This window comes from Myxocyprinus asiaticus, chromosome 42 (genome assembly GCF_019703515.2).
Source record: "Myxocyprinus asiaticus isolate MX2 ecotype Aquarium Trade chromosome 42, UBuf_Myxa_2, whole genome shotgun sequence".
NCBI classification, from domain to species: domain Eukaryota; kingdom Metazoa; phylum Chordata; class Actinopteri; order Cypriniformes; family Catostomidae; genus Myxocyprinus; species Myxocyprinus asiaticus.
This window is the reverse complement of record NC_059385.1, coordinates 6,849,895-6,877,339: the sequence shown is the minus strand read 5'-3', so window position 1 is coordinate 6,877,339 and position 27,445 is coordinate 6,849,895. Positions and strand designations below refer to the sequence as shown.

Below are 27,445 nucleotides of genomic sequence, written 5' to 3'. Positions count from 1 at the left end.
TGCCCGCTGCAGACCACATGTTTTGTCCTGCATCCTTTTGAACACCCAGTTCACACAGATATTTTTAAGCGTGGGAAGGTGCAACAAATTGTTGCACAGACGGTTCAAAGCATTCGCACATGATAACAGAAGATAAGGAACTTAAATGTCAAAACAACAAACAAAAATATATTTTTCAAAATGATTTGAAAAAAGAGAGGAAGTAACTTTCTGGGTAAGCTTGCTAAAATTGTTTTATTACATCATAAAGGTGTGAAACTGCACATTTCAGGCTGTTACATTTTCATCAAGTTATTACATGAGCAAACAAATGCAGCATTGTTTTTTGTGAAGTTATAAGACTTACAGTATGATGACACTGAAACAACCCTGATAGAATATGCACAGTAGTGCCTACAAAATAACAGCAACAATAATGTAAATAGCTATAAATATCAGGAGTAAAAATTAATGAAGTATCAAGTATGCCTGTGCAAAGTGCTTGAGTTAGGATCAAGTATTTCATCTTTGAGAGTTTTTCATCAATAATGTCACAAGAGATACAAAATGAAATCAAAAACTTTCTCATAGCTATACATATCTACTCTCGTTACAGTTTTTTACATTTTATAATAATAGTAAAGTCATCAAAACTATTAAATAACACATGCATTATGCAGTGACCAAAAGTTACATCAGAACTTTCTTATATTTTTGCTTTATCAAAGTAGCCACCATTTGCCTAGGCTACAGCTCTGCACAATCTGGGCATTCTCTCATTCAACTTCATTACGTTTCCTACTACAGTATTGAAGGTGTTCCAATGAATTCTGGACACTTGTTGGTTGCTTTTTCTTCACTATCCAGTCCAACTCACCTAATTTGTAAATTAAAACTCATAAGTAGGCATTTTTTTATTTTTATTGTTTTGGTCTATAAAACCAATTTCAAGCTTTTAAGCACAAGCCATTACATTGAAAGGTTTCTAAGATCACGAAAGACAAAAAGTATGTCCAAAACTTTGTGACTCATAATTGTCACTGAATATCAACAAACTTGTTCTCTTACCTAACAAATGCTCCTCCTCCTACTGCATGAGGACAAATAAAGTCTTGCCCAGCAAGTAGACTAGTCTGCGAGTTGTCAAGCAATGATGTCTCATATTTGTAAAGGTTATGTCAACTTCACATTGGAAATGAGTGAGTCATCAGTACCTCTTTTTGTTGAAGGTGGAACTCATCCATGCTCGATCTTTGTTCTTCGATGTGAAGTCAACTCTGAACTATCTATTGCAGGTAGTATTATTCCAGCTGGGACATTTATACAGCATGCAAAAGACTTCTGAATTCTCCATTTGCAGCTTGGGTTTGACCAAGCCTGGATCCAGGTCTCTTTTTCATTGGATTTTCAGTTCAAGCTTCTATACTGAGGATGAGCACCAACAGCACCAGCCTGATGTCTAATGCAAAGCTGCTGCTCGTTCTTCCTCTTGCACTAGTCATCTTCTTCACAGTAATGGGAAACCTGCTGGTAATCCTGGCTATTGCTCGCACTCCTCAGCTTCACACCACCACCAACGTCTTCATCACCTCTCTAGCCTGTGCAGATCTCATCATGGGCTGTGTGGTCCAGCCCTTGGGCATCAACATGGTGGTGACCGGAAAATGGCCGCTGGGTGAGACTGTTTGCGATCTGTGGACATCCGTGGATGTGCTCTGTGTCACAGCCAGCATCGAGACGCTATGTGCCATCGCCGTGGAACGTTACATTGCAGTGACAAGGCCCCTCGAGCATCAGGTTCTCCTGAGCAAGCGTAGAGCTGGGTTCATCGTATGCATGGTGTGGATGGTGTCATCCCTGGTTTCCTTTGTGCCAATCATGAACCATCATTCTCGCGAAACTAATCCGGACAACGAGACAAATGCATGCTACTCAGACCCCTACTGCTGCGACTTCATTACCAGCAAGACCTACGCCATCTTCTCCTCCATGGTGTCCTTCTACGTGCCCCTGATTATCATGGTCTTTGTGTATGGGAAGGTATTTGCCATTGCGACCAGACAGCTGAGGCTCATCGATAAGGAAAGACTGCGTTTTCTGAGTAAAAGTGAAGAAGACTCTGAAGCGCAGCATAAAATTGGTCAGTCTTGTCAAAGTCCACATCCAGAAGCTGAAACAGTTCAGAGTTCTAGCCGTAGACCATTAAGACATGTTCTCAAGGAACACAGGGCACTCAATACAATGGGAATTATTATGGGTATCTTCATTCTTTGTTGGTTGCCCTTTTTCCTCTTCAATATCATCAAGGTCTTCAAGCGTGGAGTTCCTCCACAGTATGTGTTCCTTCTGTTGAATTGGCTTGGCTATGCTAATTCAGGCCTGAACCCATTCATTTACTGCCACAGCCCAGAGTACCGTACTGCCTTCAAGAATCTTCTAGGCTTGAAAAATCTCAAGCGACTGAATCGCAATGCCTTGCACAAACACCTACGGACATTTGCCTCATGCATCCAAAGCAATGGTTCTGTAAGAATGGATTGCATAGGTCACGAAGACCCAGCAGTGGTGCAGATTAGGAACATGAGTTCTAATACATGTACAGTTTTCAAAGAGGAAGAGTATTTAGAAACTCTGCCTCACAATGGCTCAACTGTGAAACAGATCAGTGTTGCAGAGACAGTTTAAAGGTAAGAGAAAAAACTAAATTGTCCATTTTGGTTTGAAAGCCTGTTTTATTATGAAGGAAGCATCATATTACTATTGTTCATACCTAAGGCCAACATATACTTCGGTCTCCAAGTGCTGGTACGCTTTGTGCACGGCGTGCGTGACACAAATTTCACCATCAGCACAGTCCGTACCGACTGTGTACTGTTCCGTCTCGTACAAGGTCAAGAGCTCAGAGTTTCAAAGTATTAGAAAGTACTAAAAAAGTATCACAAAGCAGTCAAAATGTGTATAGATGTCCATATTGGCTCAAGGTCAAAAGAGTACTTTTGAATACTTTGAAAGACTGAGTGTTCATCCATGTTTGAGATGGATGGTTAGGCAGCCTTTATGGTTAGGCATTTCAACAAATCCTTAACGATACATTTTAAACATTTGCACTACATACGAATAATATCTCAAATTTTGTGGGTTGTTGACGAAATATGTGCTATTACATTTGTTTGGATTTTTGCCTTTCAGGATTTTTTCTATAAAATAGGTGAAAAAATTCCACAAACAATGAGTTGAAGGAGGTACCCAAGACTAGAATATTATAAAGACTTGGGGTGTGTGCTCTTTTGACTTGGTCAACTAGCAACCACCCAGAAAACCTTAGCAACCACATCAGATTCTAATTAATTTCCTCTAAATCACCAAGAAAGACATCCATAGATCTGCCATTAAAAATATTTAAAAAAGAACAACATAAAAAAAGTCTCAAAATCACGTTTATTTTTGAGAAGTTCACTTAAGAGAGAATCTAACGCTTACCATTTCCATGTGGGTGGGGAATGTGGTCAGTTTTCGCAGTTCACTTTCGAACGCTCTGAAGCATCAATTTCCTCTTGTATGAATGGCATGAACACAACTTAAAAAGTTACAACTGTCTTTGACTCAACAAATGAGATCAGAGTCCTCAATATTAAAAGTTGTGAATCATTCGGTCCAATTTTATTTCAGGTTTATAAAATTGAGGAACCAAAAAACAAAGAAAAAATAAAAGCTGGAGGAAACAAACAAGCAAAAAAAAAAAAAAAAAAAAAAAGACTAGAAGGTGGAAACTTGTGGCAATGGTCTCCAGAATTAGCAGTTTGTTGTGAGGTGAGCAACTGCATGGGTCACAACATGCCACATCGTTTTCTGAGTACAAGAGGTGATAATTATACAAAGTAAGGCATAACCTCACCTCCTCATTTCCAGCAGGGAACCTTAAAGGAAACCTTGCCACATGAATATTGAATTAGACCACAATTTTCTCAAGATTTTCCCCACTTTGCATTTCATTTATTTCTTGATTGAGGTGACAAGCACAGAGGATAAATTAAACCTCTTGTGTGCTGTATGTTTTAGCCAGTACCTCAGAGCAACACTTGAGTGAGGAAAGTCTTTTTGAAATACTAAGGTGATGTCAGACTCTCAAAACTGATTAACAGAATCAATCAATTCAACATGTTTCTCAAGTGACTGAAATTAGTTAGTATTAGTTCATTATCTCATTAGTGTGTGAAGAAAATAATAGAAGATTGAAGCAGATGGTGCTCAGTAATCAGCAGTTTGTGAGTAATCCACTGCAAATGACTAATTACTTCTCTAAAAATTGTAATCAGATTACTTTAATGATTACTTTATGGAAAAGTAATCACATTACTAATTACTTTCATTTTAAAGGTGCACTAAGTAACTTTTTGTCTGTGTCATTTTGGACTTACACTGACACCTAGTGGCATGGATGCAGCATCATTCAAAATCAATAGATTTCAGTTATTGTTGCCACTGTAGATATTTTATATTCTCAGTCAGCCTTGATTCATTTAATCCATGAGAGAAAGTGTCTTATTACAGGCTAGTAATATTCAGCTGATCATGTGATCAACATGGCAGCCCCCTTGAGGGGACCCTCTCCATGTAGATTTAAACAGCTTTTATAAAGTTACTCAGTCTTCATCTCACGTGAGTGCTCATGATTTTGAGTATGTTTCAAAATTACACTTTATTTATTTTGGAGAAAAAATTTTTTAATGTGCAAAAAATTACTGAGTGCACCTTTAAGTTAATTTCTTACACACTTTTCACAGTTTTTGATTTTCCACTCAATGTATTCAAAATGTCCACTGCATATTTCCTCCTTATTCATTTTTGCACACAAGTTCCCACAATGATACAATGTTGCTAAGGTGTTCTGAATAGTTATCAGCTCATTAGCATGTAGCTATGTGGTTGTTAGGGTATTGATAGATGGTTCTGAGTGCTTTTTAGGCATTTTAGAGGGTTACATATTGGTCAAAATAGCCCACAGGCTCGAGTCCTTCCTTCGATGCAAGTCTGTAATTTTTATCAATCTGTTTTATAGTCCATCAGGTGAAATAGTAAGTGATAGCTTAGAAAAGTAATAGCACACTCTCTAACAAGCGACACAATTTGAGGAATCATTTATACAGCACAATGGCACTGGACAAGTTACACAATGACTTCTACACTTATGGTTTTTTAAAATCATAAGTAAGAGGAAAAAGTGATGCTTGCCTTATCAAGAGTACCACTAATAAATAATTAAATCTACTCCAGCCAGGTCTCCTAAGCAACCGAATTGGCCCGGTTGCTAGGGAGGGTAGAGTCACATGGGGTAACCTCCACGTGGTCACTATAATGTGGTTCGTTCTCGGTGGGGCACGTGGTGAGTTGAGCGTAATTGCCATGGTGGGTGGCGTGAAGCCTCCACACGCGCTATGTCTACATGGCAAGCAACGTGATAAGATGCGCGGGTTGATGGTCTCAGACGTGGAGGCAACTGGGATTCGTCCTCTGCCACCCGGACTGAGGCGAATCACTACGCGACCACGAGGACTCAAAAGCACATTGGGAATTGAGCATTCCAAATTGGGAGAAAAAGGGGGAAAAATTAATAAAAAAATGAAATAAAAAAAAAAAAATCCAAATAAATAAATAAATAAATCAAACAAGTAAATGGGTGGAAAAAATAACGTGAGCAAAACAAGACAGACAGAGCACAATTTTTTGATTGGCCTGGTCTGGCTCAGAAGTATGGTTCAGTTTGTGGTTGCTTTAATCGAAAACATGCCTCATATGCCAGAGGGGATTTGACGTTTTTCTAATGTGCGTGCATCAAGTACTGATGCTGATTGCAGAGAATATTTTGAGACACTGCAGATACAAACACATCTGAGAAAAGTTATTTCGCAAATCCCTCAAATGCTGAAGACGTGCATTTTGTGTGTAAACGATGCACTGAAGTACATAGACATGTATTAGGGTATACATAATCACTGTGCATTCTTTCCCAGTTCAAATGTCTAATCAGCTAATAATTATTCTCCTCCCACAGAACCAATAATGACAGAAAACAGCATCCATGGTTTTCAAAAGGACTTAACTGTACCCTACCATTAATGCTTTTCAAAGGACTCAAATGGACCCTGACTTCATTACATTCCGAATGTGACGGTGATGGTAAAGATTGTTATGCAGGAACTCGGAAGGAGTTCGGAACTTCAAGCAAAACGACAGCCATAAAAATCAAGGAGTGAAGATGTAAAAACACCAAAAATGCCTTCTCTTCCACTCAAAAACAAAATAAAATCTCTTGTGTGGACCTGGCTGTGACATACTGTACTTCTCCTTCATTTTAAAGCATCATGAAGAATCAATTTTTTGGAGATAAGAGTTCATTATACTTGGACTAACTTTTAGAATTCAATACTGACTCCCCATTAATAAAAATGTTTTATTAATCAGACAAAACTGCAAAATTGTTTCATTCCGTACTTTACCAACTTTGGACAGATGAAGAGATTTGAACACAGGACTGCCTTCATTTGCACATTAATAATGCCTTTTTGAAATTCAGAAACTTGGGCTGCCCAGTCACGGTGAGTTAATACGGAGAAAGTAGAACAGATACTATTATTACTAAAACCAAAATAATGAATGATAATGGTGCGTTCATTTAACGTCCAAATGACCATGGTTACGACATTCCGACTTGAAAAAATCGTAATCTTAAGTTGTAAACTCAGAATTCTATGAAAGCTCTGACTTGACCACTGTGACATCATGTAAAAAGAACCAAAATGGCAAAAAGAACCAAATAGCAGCCTCAACAATTAAAGGTAGTATACACATATTTCTGCTTGATATGCCATTTTATAATATACAGTGTTACCTGGTGCACTTTCTTTGTTATTTAACATTTTGTAAAAACATGTAGAGGTGAAATATTGAAGTGATTCAATATTTTATATGTTTTGACATTATGATTGTTGCCAAAGAAACTTTTAAGCAAAGTTCTCAGTCTGAGGACTAACAGTAGTTTCAACATGACGTGAATGCACCAAACGTGTGAAATGAGGGACAACCTTGTGCTGTTCTTACTATGTGTAGCACCTGCAACACTGCATATCCTTCTGAAATATTAAAAACAAATGTTAGTTTTTATTTAACGTCATACTTTTTTAACAAACTCCCTGATCATTTCAGTTTAATCTTAACAGTTTGTTAAAACAAATTAATTCTAATTTAATAATAATTTAAAAAAATATGGTTTTACCTTGGCTTGATACAATTCCAAGCACTACCCGGAGATTAAACATGCACATTCTGGAGTGGATCAGCTTGAGTGGAATGCACAAAACAGACATTTCACTGGCAGTCTTGTACCAAACATTAGAGAATTGGTTACCTTTTAACTAACCACAAAACATGTCTTGTCAGCTTTACTTAATCCATGTGTTAGGACAACACATTTGTTTGGTTAACTTAAATTGGGCAGAGGATTTCTGGTTCCATGCATGCTTTGCATAGGACTCAACAAGGAAATTAAATGTTAAACTTAGGTGTTATTTTATGTGTCTTTGTACAAGACTGTATTTTTAAAGTGCTTTATAAATCAATCTTGAACTTGAAGATGATAATATGGGAATATAAAAACTTGTTAGTGTTTCATGTTTTGTATGTTGAGATTTAGAAAGAATTTCTGTTATGTTGTAGCTTTTGGGGTTACCATCATGTTGAAGAGTGGAGCTTGAGCCTAAGTTGAGGACCAATACATTTGGGGTATTTTTCATATTGCTATATCCATTGAGCAATTGCTGTTCTAAATATAGCATAGTAACCAGGTAGTACGCATTAGTGCTTCCAACTAGCATGTCTTTAGCATACTAATATTTCCTGTCACGAGCTAGCATATCACTAAAACAGTTTCATTTGAGTTATTTTGGCATGTAAAATTTTGTTGGGTTTACTTACTGTAATTCAGTTAGGTTCCCTCCTTATTTAAGTATTTAAGTTGAAAATTAAGTCATTTTAATTTAAGAAAACTCATTTCAAACATGTGCAACCACTGTCCATGACTGAATTAATTTTGACCAAAGACTCTTTTTTTTTTAAAGTGTAGATACTTAAACACTTTGTCAAATTGCAGGGCAATACAAAAGAATTTATTCAGAGTAACTAAACAAGCATAAAACTGTGTTAAACTGAGTAGGCTGTACTCAACTTTTCATAAAGTCAAATTAATGGCATCACAAAGGCGATGAGTCATTTTAATTGGTCTTTTCTTGATGCGAGTGTCATTGTCATGTGCACGTACAGAGACAGTCAGAATGTAAAATGCATTAGTTTGATGAAGCTCCACAACTATTACAGTGACAGAAGAAACGTAATTAACTGCAGTCTCACAAAAGGTCAGAACTGCATCAAATCCTGTTCTTTTAAAGGCTGCTGTTTTGCCGCATTTGTGTTCCTAGTCTGAAATATGCATACTAAGGATGGATTTGTTCGTTTCAGAATGAGGTATAAAAATCTGCCAATTTGGAAGCTTTATTTCAATACTGCCAATCAAAATGAGAACATAATATAAATAAAACTAATTGTCCATCCATCCACCCACCCATCCATTTCTTTATTTATTTTTGCTTATAGCTACTTATATACAGTAGTTAAATAAAGGCTCCTTGAATTCTGAGCTTGTAGCTTTCAAAGTAGCTTCCCCAACATGGCTGTGATTCTTCATAAATATAGCATGTGAAAGTTAAAATCTCAGAAATGATTTTCCACCCATTTCCTTTATAATCTACGTTTTAGTGGTTTCGCAGCCACACGCATGATGAACAGTTAGCTTGTAAATTTTGAAAAGGGTATTCTTGAAAGAGCAAGTCTTCCTCCCTTTTTCTCTGCCTTACATTTGTTATGAATCGTTCTCTCTCTCTCTCTCTCTCTCTCTCTCTCTTTCAATGACTGTATATATCCTGTATAAATATATAGTCCAGGCCTAAAAGCTTGTATAAGCCTAAGGTCTGATTGCTCATGGAAAATCAACCCGGTCATTCAGGCACAATGTTCCCTCATCAGAGCGGAGTCTATTTCTTGATTCATACTCCTGATGTAACTGCACATAGAGCTGCCTTGCACCTGCACATAATACTCTTACTGTCAGCTTATGAAAGTACTAAAGACATTAGAACAGTACTTTATTATATTATATATTGAGAGAAACAAATCCAAAAAATAAAGTTTGGCTGTGTAGCCCAGATGACTGGTATATTTCCTCATTTTGTCAAGTTTAATACATTCATGGTTTATTAATGCCCCCTTCCGGCCATAATAGTCTCCTGATTATCTTGATGGTTAACTCCAGTTCCACGTGTCCTAAGCTAACTACATCAAGTTCATCCACAGCTGTATAAAAGACATATAAAACCATTTGTTCTTCAGTTGAATTCACTTGTGGATAATTACAGCATATGTGTCTCATCAAAATAACAAAGCCCAGTTTGATTAACACTCCAGATAACAAGGAAATCAAATGCATTTTAACAATTTGTGCAATTTATTAAATATATGTCAAGTTTAACAACAAGCATATCAATCATTAGTTGGTTTACACCTAATATAAGATGCTAGAAGATGCAAACAATACATTTATAAATAAATAATTATATACATACAAAAGAATCAAACAATCTACAGCTAGAACTAGAGACAAATGACACTTGTGGCTAAATTTTCAGTGAATAATAATAACCTAGGCTATTCTGCTATTTTTGCACACATTTGCCCATTTCCCCTATACTGCTGATACATGTGCCCGCTCTTCAAACAACACATGCCTGCAGATGTCATGCTTTCACACAAGTGGATAACAAGCACAGCTGCAGCACAAGACCAGCAGGTTCATAAGGAAACAGATGATAAGTGTTGAAATGAAGAGCCATCACAGTATTTTAAAAGACTGCTTTTATTGCCACTTCAATGCTCAAACCTTATGATCATCCATTCAAATTCTTCTGGAATAAGGAATAAACAGAGCAGGAGCTGAGATGAACGGAATATGTAGAATGATAGATATAGATAGAGGAGAATTCTCACTTTCTGCCACCTAGGGAGCATCTGTTCATTGATTTACAAATCAATAAAGTGATTTGATTTGATTTGATTTGATTTGTTGCAGGTGTTATCTTACATACAGCAATGTGCCATTCCTACTAATTCCTATTTCATTTGCATGTCTATCTGTGAGTAATGCTGCTTATGGAAAGAGTGAATCAGTAGGATAATTAGTCTAAAAAAAAAAAAAGAATTGAGAATTTTATAGAATTTTATTTTAAATAAATGCAATAACTTATTTTATTTTTAAGTATCTTTGTCCTGATTTTCATATATATATACACACACACACACACATATATCTCTATAGAAATCTAAGGCTTTTGAAGCAATGTAAACAGTGTAATCTATATATGGGTTGCGAAAGTGTCAAACACAGTGAAAGTATGAATTAATTAATTAATGGACGAACGTTACATTTATATAGCGCTTTTCTGACACTTCACTCAAAGCACTTTACACAGTGAACAGGGACTCTCCTCAACCACGACCAGTGTGCAGCAACCACCTGGTGATGCAACGGCAGCCATAGTGCAGAAAGTAGTGTTTTTTTCTCCATAAATCAGAGCTTTAAAGCATTGCAGATATTTGAGACCCCACCCTGGTCCTATTATAATAGCAGATTATAGGTTGAAGTGTGATCATCTATTACTCAGGCAGGGGACAATTCTATAGCTTTCAAGAGCATTCCCTCAGCGCCAGATTGCGATTTCATGAAAGGGCTACAGTGCAGGATCATACCATCAATATTTCACCCTCCAACTTGTGAATCCTTTACAATCCCTAACCTTAAGACATCAGATCTTGTGAATGAAAACATAATACAAATCTGTTTTATATGTGAGAGACAGAGGAAGAAAGTCGTGTTTTATAGTGTGACGTAGGCTGTCAGAGTGACGCAGGACATTCAACAAGAGAAAACAAATTACAGAAAGTGGTCTCCATATAACAGGTATTTTCTTTGGCAAAGCAAATTATTACATTCTGATACATTTTAATTACCAAAACAAGCATTGTTTTCTTTTAACATGCACCCATGGAACGTTCAAAATAAGATGAGTAATAAGAAAAGTAAAAAGGGTCCATTTTGATTTCACAGTGACATGAATCAAGCATGAATCATACATTGCAGCAGTGTGCATAACGTTTTCTGTCCCTGTCCTGTACACATTACAGTGGCTAAAAGACAATCAACCATGAGTCACAACCTCACATAGACTGATTTTAGAACAGTTTCCCTTTCAAAAGCAAATGAAAACCCTTTTTGAATAGGACATTGGGAGCATCATCTTTCAATAGAGAGTATTTCACATTTGGCATGTCAATAGCATTTAAAGACGAGCACTAATGCACGTACGCTCACTCACTTGCATCCACCTCATGCTTTAATGCACATTATTATGTATGGGTAAAATATCAAGTCTAACTGATCTTGACAAACATAAGACTTTTCAGTGTGATTAATATCACATACACTGAAAGAGCCACATTGAGGAAGAGAACAGAAATCAGCCCTTAAACCGTTGTCTCTGGAGAGAATCGCCAAATACTGCATCTGTTTTGTTGTAATTTCCTTGCGGGCTATAAAGCGCATGACATACGTGCTTAATAAAACCCATGTGGCATTCAGACAACAAGGACATTAATTTCATTCTATGCTTATACAAGAATGTGATCATTTGCCATAACAATAAACAAAAGGAAGGATTAATGGATATCATAAAAAGGGATTTCAGTAATCCAGGGAAATCTTTTAGATGCATTTTGATAAGAAGCATCCAATCTTATACACAGAGAGCTATAGAGATAGACAGACAGACAGACAGATAGACAGATAGATAAATAAAACCTACTTTTGCACACACACACACACACACACACACACACACACACACATACACACACATTCTCAAAAGGATGAGGATCCCTGGCAGCTACGGTCACACAAGTGAGCAAATTTGATAAGTGTTTGTAATGAGGAGAGATAAAAGTGCATCTATCAAAGGGAAGATACAATTTCTAATAATAGAACTGAAGAATAAGCCACGGTTTCACTTTATTCAGAATGATCCATCACCCTTCAACATCTCCTAAGGAATAACCTGCCAGAAATAAAAAGCATAATACAAAGTGTTCCACTTCTAACAGGAAAGACAAGTGCTATTAACAGCCAGAAAACGCATATCTGCTGTTGCCAGCCAAACAGTTATAGGACAGCAGGACTGTAATTGGCTTGAGCATGTAGAAGCCACTTGAACGAGATCAAATAAATCTAAATTAAAGGCCACAAACACATTTATTCAGTAGCAATGATAAATGTCAGTTGATTTATACTGCAAAATATTTAATTTAAATGGTAGAAATAATCATGATAATTTATCCACTGCCCCAGGCCCAAGAGTGCATTTATTGACAATCTGTATTTTCACAACGTGTCTGTATTTTATCTATCTATCTATCTGTCTGTCTACCTGCCTGTCTGCCTATCTATCTATCTATCTATCTATCTTCCTGTCTGTCTGTATGACTGTCTGTCTGCTTGTCAGTCTGTACAATACTGTAAATCATTCAAAAACAGCATGACTATTATGGAAATACATCTCTGCATTTCACATGGCAGTCAGTGAATCATAATCCACCCAAAACATCACTTCCTGCCTGTCTTCTGAGAACAGGGTTGAAAGCTGTAAATACATGCAAATCATATTTATTTTAAAAACTTTATTAGAAGCTCATGAATAATGTGGATATAGATAAAACCTAATCAAATATGCAATTTTATTTTTTTTACAATCAAAAAGCCAGAGAGCTCAGTAGTGCTAAACATATTACAGTAATTGCATTAGAATGAGGCATATGGGAAATGCTACAGATTAATATGTGCATATATGCTGAATAAAAAAAAGAGAGACAATAAGATGTGAAAAGGAGAGAGCGATTTTAATAGTCAATTTTGCATCCAAGTATATCAGAGATTCGTATCTCTAATAATGTAATAATGCAAAGCCTAATGTAAATTGGAGACTGTGCCTCTGTGAATGGAATGGACTTGTAAATGTTGTGCTATTAATTTTAGACATTCTTGCAAAAGTACAAGCTGTGTTATTCTGATAATGTGCAGACCAATTTCATATTCATTCAATTTGCACTAACGGTACTCGCTGGTGATGCCATGCCCCATATGATGTTCTCCCCTCAAGCCACATGTGCAGCTCACTTTCAAGTGTTTTGTTTATGGTTTAATGTCTTCAATCCCAGCATGCAACAGTGGGTCATTTACATCTTTAAAAGGACCAGGAGGAAATTATTATTTCTTGTTGCTTTGTCGTAAGCATTTTCTGTTCAGTAAAAAAAAAAAAAATTATTTTTATTTATATATATATATATATATATATATATATATATATAGATAGATAGATAGATAGATAGATAGATAGATAGATAGATAGTTGACCTTTGGCTTACTGATTGAATTGAGGATCAAAACTTACCAATAGAAATTCCTTTTAAGGTCATTGCCCTGAAAGTCATTAATTCACATCCACAATCTATCAAAAACAGTGAAGGACACATTTTCAAGTAATTGGAAGCACATTTCTACTTACAACAATTTGGTGTCATGGTAAAGCTAGACAAAGGAACTTACAAAAAAATAAACAGTGCCACTAATTTATGTTTTAGTTTAATTTAGCTGTGGTATAAGTCTACCTAGTACAGAACAACATGTAATTACTAAATGGTGCAGGAGAGGTTAGTGGTGGTGCTCTAACTATATTGATCACTATAATTTAGTGTTGAAACTGGCAAAAGAGTTTCATGTATGTGTAGACTGTATATATAGCCTATATCTGACTGCAGTTCCATAATCGTCAGATGATAAGACTATAGAGCGACAAAAGCATTACTGCAAACGGAGATGTAAACAAACTTGGGGATACAATACCAAGAAGATGAAGAGGACTTTTTTGATTGGCGCCGCATTCCTCCATACGAACAAAATGGTCTTATAACAGGTTTCCATTGACTTCACTGTCTCAGTAGCTCATCAGGTGGGCTCTGATGTGCACGAGCAAGCGGCTGCCGGGGATAAAACACTTGCTACTGCAGCACTTTTTCAGTCAGAGAGCGGAAACCGCTGCGCGCCACCGACGCGCCGTTTGGAGACGGAGAAAAAGTGCATTCGAGCGTTTTGATTCAGAAGCAAGATTATCTCTTTATTTGAGGTAATGTAGCTGTTATTTGTATACAAGAAAATATTCTTAAGTTTTGTGAGAGTTTTTGCTATTGCTCGAAAAACATTTTACATTTCTAAAATGTACTCCTAATGACTACAATACTAATATACTGTATGGTGTGCACATAGTGTTTTGGGGAGACCGGGGCTTGTTGTCACACGTTAAGTTTTTCACATGTCAAGTTTCTGAGTCGTCAATTTACGCAAATGCTTGTTTTCTCAAATAGCGGTTTTGCATGTTGGTTTCAAAATCTCTTAAATTAACATAACTTGAATTTATCATCCACTAAAATTCGAATAGGTTATCGTCATGTTTTTGTAGTAGCTGTGTACACAAGTGTGAACAGAATAATAATAATAATAATAAATAAAAACTAATTATAAAATAAAACCACTCAATTAAAAACTTTATAATAAGATTTAACTAGTCACCATCAAATTTTAAATATCTTTGAACTTGCAATACAACTTCATTTCCACAGGAACCGCATTGTAACCATTTTGCTACTGATTTGCCAACATAAAAATAAGTAGGGGAGCGCGGGACACAAACTAACGCGGGGCTAGTTGTAACACACGCGGTTTAAACGTTTCCACACACGCTGGTAAGACGAAACTTCATTTATTTACTTGTTGCCAAAAATAATATATTTTTTTAATAATAATTATTATTATAAATTATTATAAATAATAATTAAAAAATAATAATTGCGGAAAAAAATAATAATAATAATATAAATTTTTGGAAGATATCGCCAAAACTTCTTTTAAAGTAGCAAAAGTACAAATTCACATGAAACTCAATTTTCATCTCTGTTTACTGTTTATTTAAAATGAGGCAAACTTGGTATCATTTTAATCTCCAATCTTTTAGCTAGCATCTCACATAGTCTTTTAACTCTCAGATAGCCAGCAGAAGTGCCAGGTTTAAATCCCAGTTGCGCCAACGGGGCACGTTGTAACACTGCGTTACAATGTGCCCCAATTCTAAAAAACTATATGCAATTCCATGCAGTCAGATATGTAATTTACATAATTGCCCTTAATGCGCGCGCGCGCGCGCGCGTGTGTGTGTGTGTTTTGTCATCAATCCATGCATTATTTCGGTCAATGCTGTGGCTTTGTTGTGTATTTAGTGTCAAGTGTCAAAATGATTGTTATATTATATATGACAAAGTTAATAAATAGCTTATATTGACATGAAAATTTAGTTTATCTTCTAGGCTTTTTAATTAGATCAGATACAGTTGTTAGAAGGGGATTTTAACTTGTTACACTTGTTACAATGTGCCCCGCCAATGGCATACGCGCTAAGCATAATGGGTAATTTTGCTGCCTGTGAAAAAGGTGGATAGGAAGGAAACACACTGCATGCACATGGTGCTCCCCATTAACAATCAGCTCACCTGGTTACCCCGCACCTGAGAGCGATTAAGAGCGAGAGAGATAAAGACAAAACACGCTCTACAATACGGCCGAGGAGGCCATCCCATTGAGGGACATATTTTGCTTTTCTATTTCCCGGAAAAGAGCGTGAACTGTAGAAAAAACTGCTGATGCTAAACGACACTGATAACAGCCACAACAAACCTTTATCATAAAATTAATAATACCACATTCCAGCACCGGATTGGCAATCAAAACATTCACAGATCAGATGAAATAGAAACTGGAGATGTTTCATCTGGATTATACACATACCTGACGGAAGCTATTTCAGAAAGTGCTGAGGACATGTCTCAACTGACGGCAGTATATCGAATAATCATTCAGGGAAGACTTGGGGAAAAAACCTGAGAAATTAATCTCTTACCTCTTTTTTTTTTCTCTCCCATGTATTTATCCATATTGTCATATTGTTTTTGAGGAAATAAGCTAAAAAAACGAAACCCTGAGTACCCAAACACTGCACATGCGCTGCAGCAGCAAGTACGCGTTTGGCTGCTGCTGTAACCCATCACGTCATTGACGTAACATCCACATGACATGAATGCCAGGACCCAAGGTTTCCAAGCAGAACATTGTCCAGAGCATCACACTGCCTCTGCTGGCCTGCCTTCTTCCCATGGTGCATCCTGCTGCCATCTCTTCCCCAGGTAAACGATGCACACGCACCTGACCGTCCACATGATCTAAAAGAAAATGTGATACATCAGACCAGGCCACCTTCTTCCATTGCTCCATGGTCCAGTTCTGACGTTCACGTGCCCATTGTAGGCACTTTCGGCGGTGGACAGGGGTTAGCATGGGCACTCTGACCAGTCTGCGGCTACGCAGCCCCATACGCAGCAAGCTGCGATGCACTGTGTGTCCTGACACCTTTCTATCATGGCCAGCATTAAGTTTTTCAGCAATTTGTGCTACAGTAGCTCTTCTGTGGGATCGGACCAGATGGGCTAGCCTTCGCTCCCCATGTGCATTAATGAGCCTTGGGCGCCCATGACCCTGTCGCCGGTTCACCGGGTGGCCTTCCTTGGGCTACTTTTGTTAGGTACTAATCACTGCATACCGGGCACACCCCACAAGACCTGCCATTTTGGAGATGCTCTGACGCAGTCGCCTAGCCATCGTCTAGCTCAGATACTTACGCTTGCCCATTTTTCCTGCTTCCAGCACATGAAATTCAAGAACTGACTGTTCACTTGCAGCCTAATATATCCCACCCCTTGACAGGCGCCATTGTAACGAGATAATAAATGTTATTCACTTCACCTGTCAGTGGTTTTAATGCTGTGGCTGATCAGTGTATAATATATATATATATATATATATATATATATATATATATATATATATATATATATATATATATTAGTTGTGCTCAAAAGTTTGCACACCCTGGCAGAAATTGTGAAATTCTGGCATTGATTTTGAAAATATGACTGATCATGCAACCTTTTATTTAAGGATAGTGATCATATGAAGCCATTTATTATCACATAGCTGTTTGGCTCCTTTTAAAATCATAATGATAACAGAAATCACCCAAATGGCCCTGATCAAAAGTTTACATACCCTTGAATGTTTGGCCTTGTTACAGACACACAAGGTGACACACACAGGTTTAAATGGCAATTAAAGGTTAATTTCCCACACCTGTGGCTTTTTAAATTGCAATTAGTGTCTGTGTATAAATAGTCAGTGAGTTTGTTAGCTCTCACATGGATGCACTGAGCAGGCTAGATACTGAGCCATAGGGAGCAGAAAAGAACTGTCAAAAGACCTGTGTAACAAGGTAATGGAACTTTATAAAGATGGAAAAGGATATAAAAAGATATCCAAAGCCTTAAAAATGCCAGTCAGTACTGTTCAATCACTTATTAAGAAGTGAAAAATTTGGGGATCTCTTGATACCAAGCCAAGGTCAGGTAGACCAAGAAAGATTTCAGCCACAACTGCCAGAAAAATTGTTCGGGATGGAAAACATTTATACATATAAATGATGTGATCCAAAGTGCATTTGAACAGCGGTGAAACACTTTCTTATGATGTGTTACATTCATACGAGCAGACAGAGAAGTAAGTTTGAAGTAAGTTTGAAGCAGAAGAAATAGAAATAAACCTTGTGTAAACTGTCAGCTTTATGCTAAGCTAAAATGCTATTTCTAGCCATTTTACATGCACGTTACCAGGCACGATTATATTTCTTTATCAAGAAAATTTACGTTGGATCATATTTTCTTTTTTCTAGTAAGATCTTTGATATTAGGGCAAAAATCATATTCTTGATAATAATTTTTGTATTGTTTTCCTGTAAAAATATCAAAAAATCCTTAAAACAAGATCAATTTCATTTATCTTGTCTTAAAAACAACACTGCATAAGATATTTAGGTTTTTCAGAGAATGTATTTTTAACGTGTATTTTGTCTTACTGTACTGGCAGAGTTTTTATAGTCAAAACAAATGAAAAAAATCTACCAGTGCTAAAGAAGTAATCCAAAGTATTTAGAATACGTTACAAATTACATTTTACAGCATGTATTCTGTAATCTGTAGTGGAATACATTTAAAAAGTAACCCTCCCAACCCTGAGAGCAGTGCATAAAATCATCAGTGCATAAAAGGTCAGGAGCTTCAGTTAATGTTCACATCAACCATCAGAATGGGCAAAAAGTGTGATCTCAGTGATTTGGAGCGTGGTATGATTGTTGGTGCCAGATGGACTGGTTTGAGTATTTCTGTAACTGCTGATCTCCTGGGATTTTCACACACAACAGTCTCTAGAATTCACTCAGAATGGTGCCAAAAACAAAAAATAGAAAACATCCAGTGAGGGGTAGTTCTGCGTATGGAAACACCTTGTTGATGAGAGACGTCAACAGAGAATGGCCAGACTGGTTTGAACCGACAAAGTCTACGGTAACTCAGATAACCGCTCTGTACAATTGTGGTGAGAAGAATATAATCTCAGAATAGCATGAGAAAGTTACATTTATCAGCACAGCATTCTGCTGTTGGCTTCAGAGGTTAATTAACAAAGACAGTTAGAGAATAAATGATTTATTTGTGGTGCTGTAGAATTCTGCCAGACTCTCCTCAATGAAAAACATAACTATATCCCGTCAAGAACTGATTCTGTTTCAGACCTTATAGATCTATAGGGCTGGACTTTTATTCACATGGATGTAGTCAAGAGACCTTTCATTTTGTCACTGTAAACGGGAAATGTGTGGTAAGATGTTCCCCCGATGGAAAAGATGAAATTGCACTCCATGCATATGTTATTATTTGAAAGGTCTTAAGAGATGTCAGTGACCTCATATTTAATCAAAGAGGACAAATACATTCAGATACATATTATAGCAGCACATGATGAATGCATATTATTACAGAAAATATTGCAGTTACTTAATTTAGTGTAACACCAAAATACATTTCCTCCAAATAGGCACAGAGTTTAAAACATACACTTTATTAGAGTTATGTTTACTATAACAGCTGGGAGGTGGGGAATTTATGATCTCATCTACTTAAAATAATTACACACAGGCCAAGTTCTCATTTATCAACCTCGCAATCAGTTTTGCCTGCATTTTGTATCAGTACTTTAATTGATTCATTTCAGCACCTGCAATTACAGTATACAGAGTTCAGTATGTTCTATTGAGGAGCCCAAGGTAAACACATCTCACAATTATTCTGCACCATGGATCTTAAAAGGATAACATCTTTTTATTTGTTCCACAGAAGAAAGTCATACTTGATACAAGGACGCTTACTTGCAATGATTACAGAGTATTTTGGTTGAACAACCCCCTTACATTGAATAAAAATGTCTTTACACTAGTTACGTGAATGTGAGCTTGAGCAGCATGTACCTTCTAAGCTTTGTCATTCATCATTTCTGTTTGTCTGACAGTAAAAGTGTATTAATGTTATAACAACGGAAGAAAACATCTATGATAAATGCTCTGTTCTTTAAAAAAAAAAAACCTCTCTGCACAAGCTGGTGTGTTTCAAAATGCTAGCATGCTGGAATATGGTGAATTATAAGCTTTCATAAGCCAACGTTTTCTGAAGTGCAGGTTGCTTTTAGACAGGGAGGTAAAAACACTTGCACGTCAAAGAATGTCATCTAGGTCCAGAATTTAGATCTCAATTTGAAAAACAAGAAAGAAACAAAAAATGAGCAATTGATTTCATAAATTGGTCTCAATGTCCTTGCAGCACATTTTAAGGCAGCCTAATTTAAATGTATTATGGTTGGATGCTGAATTTAGTGATGGTACAAATTTAAAAAAATAAAAAACTTCCAGGAAGAGCATACACATGGCCAAAAGTATGTTAACATCACAGACTACAGATGCATAAAATCAAGCATACAGTCATGCAATCTCTTTGTCCAAACATGTTCCGTAAAATGGGGCGTACCAAAGAGCTCAGTGACTTTCAGTGTGGAACTGTCAAAGGCTGACACCAGTAAAATGTTTCAGTGACTCTAGTGTGGAAGACTTTGACAGCCTACAAAAAGCCTGGACCTGAACCCCATTTGACACCTTTGGGATGAATTGGAACGCCGACTGCAAGCCATGCCACATCGCCTAACATCAGTGCCTGACCTCACTGATGCTCTTGTGTCTGAATGGCAGCCATGTTCTAACAGCCATGTTCCAACATCTATTTGAAAGTCTTCTCAGAAGAGTACAAGTTGTCATAGCAGCAAAAGAAGTACAAACTTCATATACAAGGAATAGTTTGCCCCAAAAGGAACACTCTGGCATCTTTTACTCACCCTCATGTCATTCTAAATCCATATAATTAAAGTGACTGAGGCTGTCAAGTCCAAAAAGTAAAAACAATGCCATAAAATTCAGACTACTCACACTGTGAAATCGACAACATTAGGTCGAAACTTCTGCTGCTTAATAGTTATGTGCTTACAGAAATTCTAATCACTGCCCCCAGTGGCCGAAGCTGGAAGTGTTATTGAACTTATTGGCACACATAAGCACCAGTTTCCGGCTGAAATGTCCACAGAGTGGTGCCAGAAGTGAGTTAAATTTTTTGTTGTAAATGATGTAATACAGTCAACAGGAATGCATATTTTATTAACAATATACCCTAACCTAAACCCCAACTTAAAACCTAACCGTCAGTGGTGTAAAACGCAATTTTAGAGTGAAATGTAACCTCCGAAATGCACTTACCATTATTTATGTGAACAAGATTACTTACTGGTTTTCATGGGTCCAAAAAGTAATAAAAAATAATCATAAAAAAAAAGACCTTAAAAGTTTGTTCACACTGTGAATTCGTCAACAGTAGGTCGAAAGTTCTGCTGCTGAAATCAGTCTGTGCTTACCGAGATTAAAATCACTGCCCCCAGTGGCTGAAGCTGGAAGTGTTGTCCAATGTATTGGCCAGCGTGAGCGCCAGTTTACAGCTGAAATGTCCACAGAATGGTGCCAAAAGCATGTTGAATTTTGTTGTTGTAAATTATATAATATAGTCAACAGGAATGCATATTTTATTCACCATACTCCCTAACCTAAACCCCAACTTTAAACCTAACTGTCAGTGGAGTAAAAAGGCAATTTTAGAGTTAAAATACAACCTCCAAATCACACTCACCTTTGTTTATGTGAACCCGTATACTTCCTGGTTCCCACGGAACCACAACCCATTTCAGGTATGTTGCTTTCACAACACACTGATAGCACAGTAGCGCTAGAGTGAAATGTGTTCACACCTAACTTGAGGTAAAAATGGAGAATGACGCCTGTCAGTAATTCATCTGAATGGGGTTGATTTCAGGGTACATGAACTTTTGGAAACCACATGTTAATTTCCTGTGTGATCATGTTGTAAAAGTGTCCTAAAATGGCTCCATACGACTTGTGCACTATATTTATATATGAAGTCATATGATTGCTTGTCTTAGTAATTATTCACTGATAATCTTTCTTTAAAGTGGGCAGTTGACCCAATAACAAGACCAATGAGTCATGACAAATTGGACATTGATACTTCTTTCATGAACACGCAAAGAGAGACAAAACGGATGTCATGAATAAATTGAATACATTTCTGTCTGTTCCTCAGCAAATCATTATATGGCTTTAGAAGTCTTGGGATGTAATGAAAAGTCTTATGGACAACTTTTATGGTGATTTTTTTTTTTTTTTTTTTTTTTTTTTTCATTTTTGGGTGAACTATTCCTTTAATGTCAATGGTTTTCCTATGTAGTGAACATCCAAAGAAGCAGCCAGTTGTTGAGCCAGTGATGATCTCTTTTTTTTGTTTTTTTTTTACTCCAGCAGGGGGAGACATTAGAGTTTTGAACAAGGTATGGAGGACTCTGGCTGGCTGAGTGGAGAAGAGCCCCCTGGTGCCCACGCCTATGAGGTGATGGTGGTCCAGAACACCACAGCTCCTCACAACTACCCTTTTGCAGACGTTGCCCTCTTGCAGACCTTCAAACCACTCATCATCCCATGTTATGTTCTTGTGGTGCTGGTGGGCGTCTTTGGCAACTATCTTCTGATCTACGTCATCTGCCGCACCAGAAAGATGCACAATGTTACCAACTTCTTCATCGGCAACCTGGCCTTCTCAGACATGTTGATGTGTGTGACTTGTGTGCCGTTCACACTGGCCTATGCCTTCAGCCCTCACGGGTGGACGTTTGGACGCTTTATGTGCTACCTGGTGTTTCTGATCCAACCCGTCACTGTATATGTGTCTGTTTTCACCCTCACAGCAATTGCTGTCGACAGGTGAGCAAATTAATCTGTCCCTCCTAATGCCTCAGCAGATACTATGCCTTTAAATGGCACAGACATCAAAGCTAAGTGTGTTTAAAGTGGGTCATATTACTGCAGATGAAAAGACCTTCAGAAGCACCTATGTGCGCTGTATGATACTTGTATGGTACCTTTGATAGTCTGTTTTGTGCGAGAAGTGCCTATTATATGTTGGACGATTTTGCGATAATTAGAGGACTGGCAGGGGAAGTGAGGATGCCAATCAGAAAATGGTGAATTTCCTTTCACAGGTTTGATAATTGAAGGCAAAAGCAAACCGTTTCATGCTTTTTTTAAAGGCACATTATGGCTTCAATGCAAGTTAAGCTCAATCGACAGCATTTGTGGCATGATGTACCACAATCATATATATTGTCTCATCCCTCCTTTTCTTAAAAAAAAAAAACAAGCAAAAATTTAGGTTGCAGTGAGTACTTGTGAGCACTTAAAGTGGAAGTGAATGGGGACAATTTTTGGAGGGTTTAAAAGCAGAAATGTGAAGCTTATTAATTTATAAATGCTCTTACATTAATTCTTTCATAAAAACTTGTGTAATATTTGAGCCATACAGTTATTAATACGTAGTTTTTAGGGTAATTTTAGGGTTCTACTGTTTATGTTGTTAAGTCGCTATAGCAACGAAGTTGTAAAATTTAATATAACTTTAAAATTAAAAGGTTAGTAAGCATTTTGTCAATTTTATTACACTATGTTGATGCATATTGTCAACATCATGTGGCTGTACTTTAGAAACAGTGAGTATTTTAACATTTATGGATTGGCCCCATTCACTTCCATTGTAAGCGCCTCACTGTAACCCAGAATTTTGCTTCTTCTTTTTCTTTATTTTTAAAGAAAAGGAGCGATGAGTCTAAATAAATATTTGTGGTAATCAACATTATGCCACAAAAGCTGTCGATTGTGCTTAATTGTATTGAACCCAAAATCTGTCAAGAACACATCCAGGTCATATTTCTTGAACTAAACAAAAGATAGAAATAGAAATTCTATTTTTCTTAAAAGTGAAGTTTATACTTGTGAAGTCTGTGCCACTAGCATTAACAAACATAAAATTGCTAAATTAATGACTGTTTTCAAAGTTTTCCTGAACGTTCCCAGTAATGTGAAAAGAGAATATGTTATTTAAATTGTAAAGTATTTATACATATGTGGCAGGGCTGAGGGCGGGGCCAGGCCATGATGCTGCACACCCGGCCCCTAATCAGGCTGATCAAGCCGGAGAGGGATAAAGGCGACCGGAGGTGGCAGTTCGAGAGAGAGAGAACTACAAGCAGCTGCCCGGCCCCGCCCTCCGCCCTGCCCTGGGGGGGAGCTGCATGCCCTTCCGGCCCCATCTGCTGGCAGGTCATCCCCGCATTTCTGGATCTGGGAGGGGACAAGGGGAGGGATGATGATGATGGTGGTGATGATACCAATCTAAAACACACAATACTATTATTTAAAAAGAAAGGGAAAGGCCAACACGGAGCGACAGCAGGAGAGAAAGAGGAGAGAGAGAAAAAAAAATCTTTACTCGCCGGTTCTCGGCCACTCCTCCACCCTCTAGTAGATGACAGCCGCGCCTCCCCGGGTGGATCGGAGGCAGTCCTCCGGCCCCTGGCGGACAGAATGCCCCGCCGTGTTTTCGGTGGACGGTAGGGGTCTCCCCCACCCCTGGCAGCGGCTCTCCTGCTCCAGGCGGTTGGCCAGGAGCCCCTCCCCGCTCGTGGTCTTTGGACGTTCCTCCGCTTTTAGGCAGCCGGGCTCCTCCGTATCCCGGTGGATGGCCACGGCTGCTCCGATTTCGGTGGACGGTAGTGGCGAGGACTCTACTACGGCGCATCCCGGATTTCGGCACCAGTGTAGCAGATTTCAATGGAAAGGAGGCGGCAAGAACCAGCTTAACAATATAAATAATATTTAATGGTTAACTTAAAAAGACAAACAAACACATACAGGGCAGCTGCCTGTAGTTCTCTCTCTCTCGAACTGCCGCCTCCAGTCACCTTTATCCCTCTCGGGCTTGATCAGCCTGATTAGGGGCCGGGTGTGCAGCATCACGGCCCGGCCCCGCCCTCCGCCCTGCCACAACATAATAGTAGTGAGTGATTATTGAGTATTTATTGTCTTTATGATCATTTAAATGTAAAAAATAAATAAATAAATAATGGGAGTAATGGGAAAGCTCAACAGTAAAACATCCAGACACATTAGAGTAATAATGAAAGTTTGGATGTAAAATGTGCTTAATTGTCAAAATGTGATGTCACAATGCAAAACATTTTTCTTTTCTCACTTTTTTCTTTTGACGTTGGTGGTAAATGTGACCTGAAAAGAATCAGAAAGAAACATGACACCCCAGTGGATTTTGCAGGCTTTGATTCAGGCTATGTCACATCATATTGTGTACACTGCTGTCGATTATCTTTGTCGGAATACTTTTTACCAACCAAAGAGAATCATTTTGTGCATGTATCTCTAACAAATGCAAAATCTTCCCTTGGGTGTTTCTACAGGTACTACGCCACAGTCCACCCTTTGAAGAAGCGGACCTCAATGGCGGCTTGCGCCTATGTGCTCTCTGGAATCTGGTTGCTTTCCTGCGTGCTTGTAGCTCCTGCTGTGGCCCACACATATCATGTAGAGTTCAGAGAAGAGGGTTTGACCATATGTGAGGAGTTTTGGTTAGGTCAGGAGACCCAGCGACTGGTCTATGCCTACAGCACGCTTCTACTCACCTATATCCTGCCTTTATCCGCGGTCTGTGTCTCATACCTTTGTATCTCTGTGAAACTCCGCAACTGTGTCGCCCCGGGACACCGCACACGAGACCAAGCCGAGGCCCAGCGCACTCGCAAACGCAAGATCTTCAGGTTGGTTGCTCTGATTGTGGCAGCGTTTGGAGTCTGCTGGTTGCCCATCCACGTTTTTAACGTACTACGCGACATTGATATCCATCTTATCAACAAGCGGCACTTTCTTTTGATTCAGTTGTTGTGTCATCTGTGCGCAATGAGTTCGTCGTGCTGCAACCCGTTCCTGTATGCGTGGCTGCATGATCGTTTCCGAGCAGAGTTGCGCAAGATGTTCATGTGCCATCGCCGCATCGGGATACCTGCCGACCACTGCGGAACAGCGAGCGTGGTACTGTGACCATCTCTGCAGGCAGAGAACAGACTGTACAAAAACATATGAAGTGCAACTTTATGTGACTGGATCATGGGCGGTGATGTGCCGAAATATTACTGCCTGCCAGATTCTGACTCCCCGCTACCTGATTGGCCCTTATCCCTAAAGGCCACCCCTACACCCACACCTAACCTCATTGGTCTCTACCCCTAAAGCCCATCCCTACACCTACACCTAAACGTAAGGATACTAGAGTCAAAATTTGGCACTAAACCAGGTCTAAGAGGGGGCTAGGGTGGAACTTCTCAAACCCCAGGAACTTCTGACAACCCCCCTCATGGTCTGATGAACAGACAACCACTTGCCCCCATTATTTGTCATGTATTGACAAATGATGAATTGTTATGAATGGGCAAATGCCAAATGATTCAAGCCTTAACATTGGGCTGAATGGAGTTTGCCAAGCTTGCAATGAATTGTTGGTTAAAACGATCACATCCCACAAGATTTAAATCAATATTAAATGGTGTTAGCAACCCATTTTATTTTCATTATGTGACATTTTCAGATAGAAACAGGATGTTCAATGAAAAAAAAAATGTAAGCCAGGACTTTAATTCATTGGAAATGTATTGGATCTGAAAAAATATTGATGAATGGACCAGCACAGATGGCCACGGCGGCTATATGAGAAGAGTTTGGAGTATTAATAAAATAAGATGGCTTGAAGATGTCAGCCGTAAAGGAAAGATGCTTCAGGGGAAGAGCAAGTTATTACATTTTTATGAGAGATTATGAAGATGAACATATTTTATTTTGAATAACGTATACTGACAAATTCACAATACGACTAGGAACATATTAAGGAAGCAAACAGTCAATTTTGACTTCATGCTAACTTGTGCCACAAGTTTGTTCAATGACTCGTTTTGCCATTCGCTTTTACACTGGAAAATCTCAAGTCTCAAAGAAGCCTTTTCACATCCATGAATCATCTAAGAGGATTTCTGTGATCATTCAGTGAACTACAGAAATGTGAATGTGCAATACAACAAATGAAAACTCTTGTGATAAATAAAGATGTCCATTGTGGATAGTTACATTAGCAAGTCAGACATACCTAAAAAACAATGTTAACTTTGCCGATTCCTTGAAGAAATTGAAGATTCTGTAACAAGCTCTTTGAGTTAATGCATGCTATTCTTTTAAATAAAGTGCTGCTAATGCAAAGTCTATTATGCCATTTGTTGTAGTCTATTTTATTTTGTGTTACTCAATTAGTTTAATATATGAAAGAGCTAATTTTTGTATAGTTTATAACAAAATCGTTATAAAGCAAAAAGACATCAGAATGCAAGTCTTTGTCAGGACTGTAACACATGAGAAAGCCTTTGTTTAAGGCAGCCTCTAACATTAGGAATATGATATTCTGGCCTGTAGATATGACTTGGGTCTGTCCTTCAATACAAGTCTACAGAGTTAAAAATTTTTTGTTATTATTATTTATTTATTTTATTGTTTGCCTGCTGAAAATCCAACCACTTACAAAAGTAGTACACCTCTCCTCAAAAAGCCACACAATTCGAAGAGTAATACTTAGGGTTAGGGGTTTAGAACAAACCCTATACGTACAAATAATATTAGTGATGCTTCAAGTTTCAGTCTTTATTGTGGTCTTCAAGAGGCAATTTACGTAGGCAGCAGTACACGTACACACACTCACACACACACACATTCATACAGTATAT

At 38.0% G+C, this 27,445-nt stretch overlaps 2 protein-coding genes and 1 long non-coding RNA gene across 4 annotated transcripts; 2 read left to right on the top strand and 1 right to left on the bottom strand.

The window, feature by feature from the left end:
- Window positions 1-170: 170 nt before the first annotated feature.
- Window positions 171-8,677, top strand: LOC127433003 (beta-4C adrenergic receptor-like). Its single transcript, XM_051684581.1, has 3 exons — window positions 171-214; window positions 1,275-2,666; window positions 6,032-8,677. Exon 2 carries the CDS (start codon window positions 1,411-1,413, stop codon window positions 2,662-2,664), a length of 1,254 nt encoding a protein of 417 aa, XP_051540541.1. The 5' UTR covers window positions 171-214; window positions 1,275-1,410; the 3' UTR covers window positions 2,665-2,666; window positions 6,032-8,677.
- Window positions 8,678-13,093: 4,416 nt separating this feature from the next.
- On the bottom strand, window positions 13,094-14,223 carry LOC127432719 (uncharacterized). Its single transcript, XR_007895784.1, has 3 exons — window positions 14,033-14,223; window positions 13,581-13,637; window positions 13,094-13,427 (listed from the first exon to the last, which is right to left on the bottom strand). It is a non-coding gene; the product is annotated as an uncharacterized LOC127432719 (long non-coding RNA).
- LOC127432718 (prolactin-releasing peptide receptor-like) lies at window positions 14,213-26,837 on the top strand. 2 transcript variants are annotated; one of them, XM_051684079.1, is made up of 3 exons: window positions 14,213-14,312; window positions 22,083-22,541; window positions 25,085-26,837. In XM_051684079.1, exons 2-3 carry the CDS (start codon window positions 22,114-22,116, stop codon window positions 25,719-25,721), a joined length of 1,065 nt encoding a protein of 354 aa, XP_051540039.1. In that variant the 5' UTR covers window positions 14,213-14,312; window positions 22,083-22,113; the 3' UTR covers window positions 25,722-26,837. The 2 variants fall into 2 exon arrangements, with proteins under 2 accessions (XP_051540039.1, XP_051540040.1); XM_051684080.1 differs by having other exon boundaries at window positions 14,220-14,312; window positions 22,086-22,541.
- The last annotated feature ends 608 nt before the right edge of the window (window positions 26,838-27,445 follow it).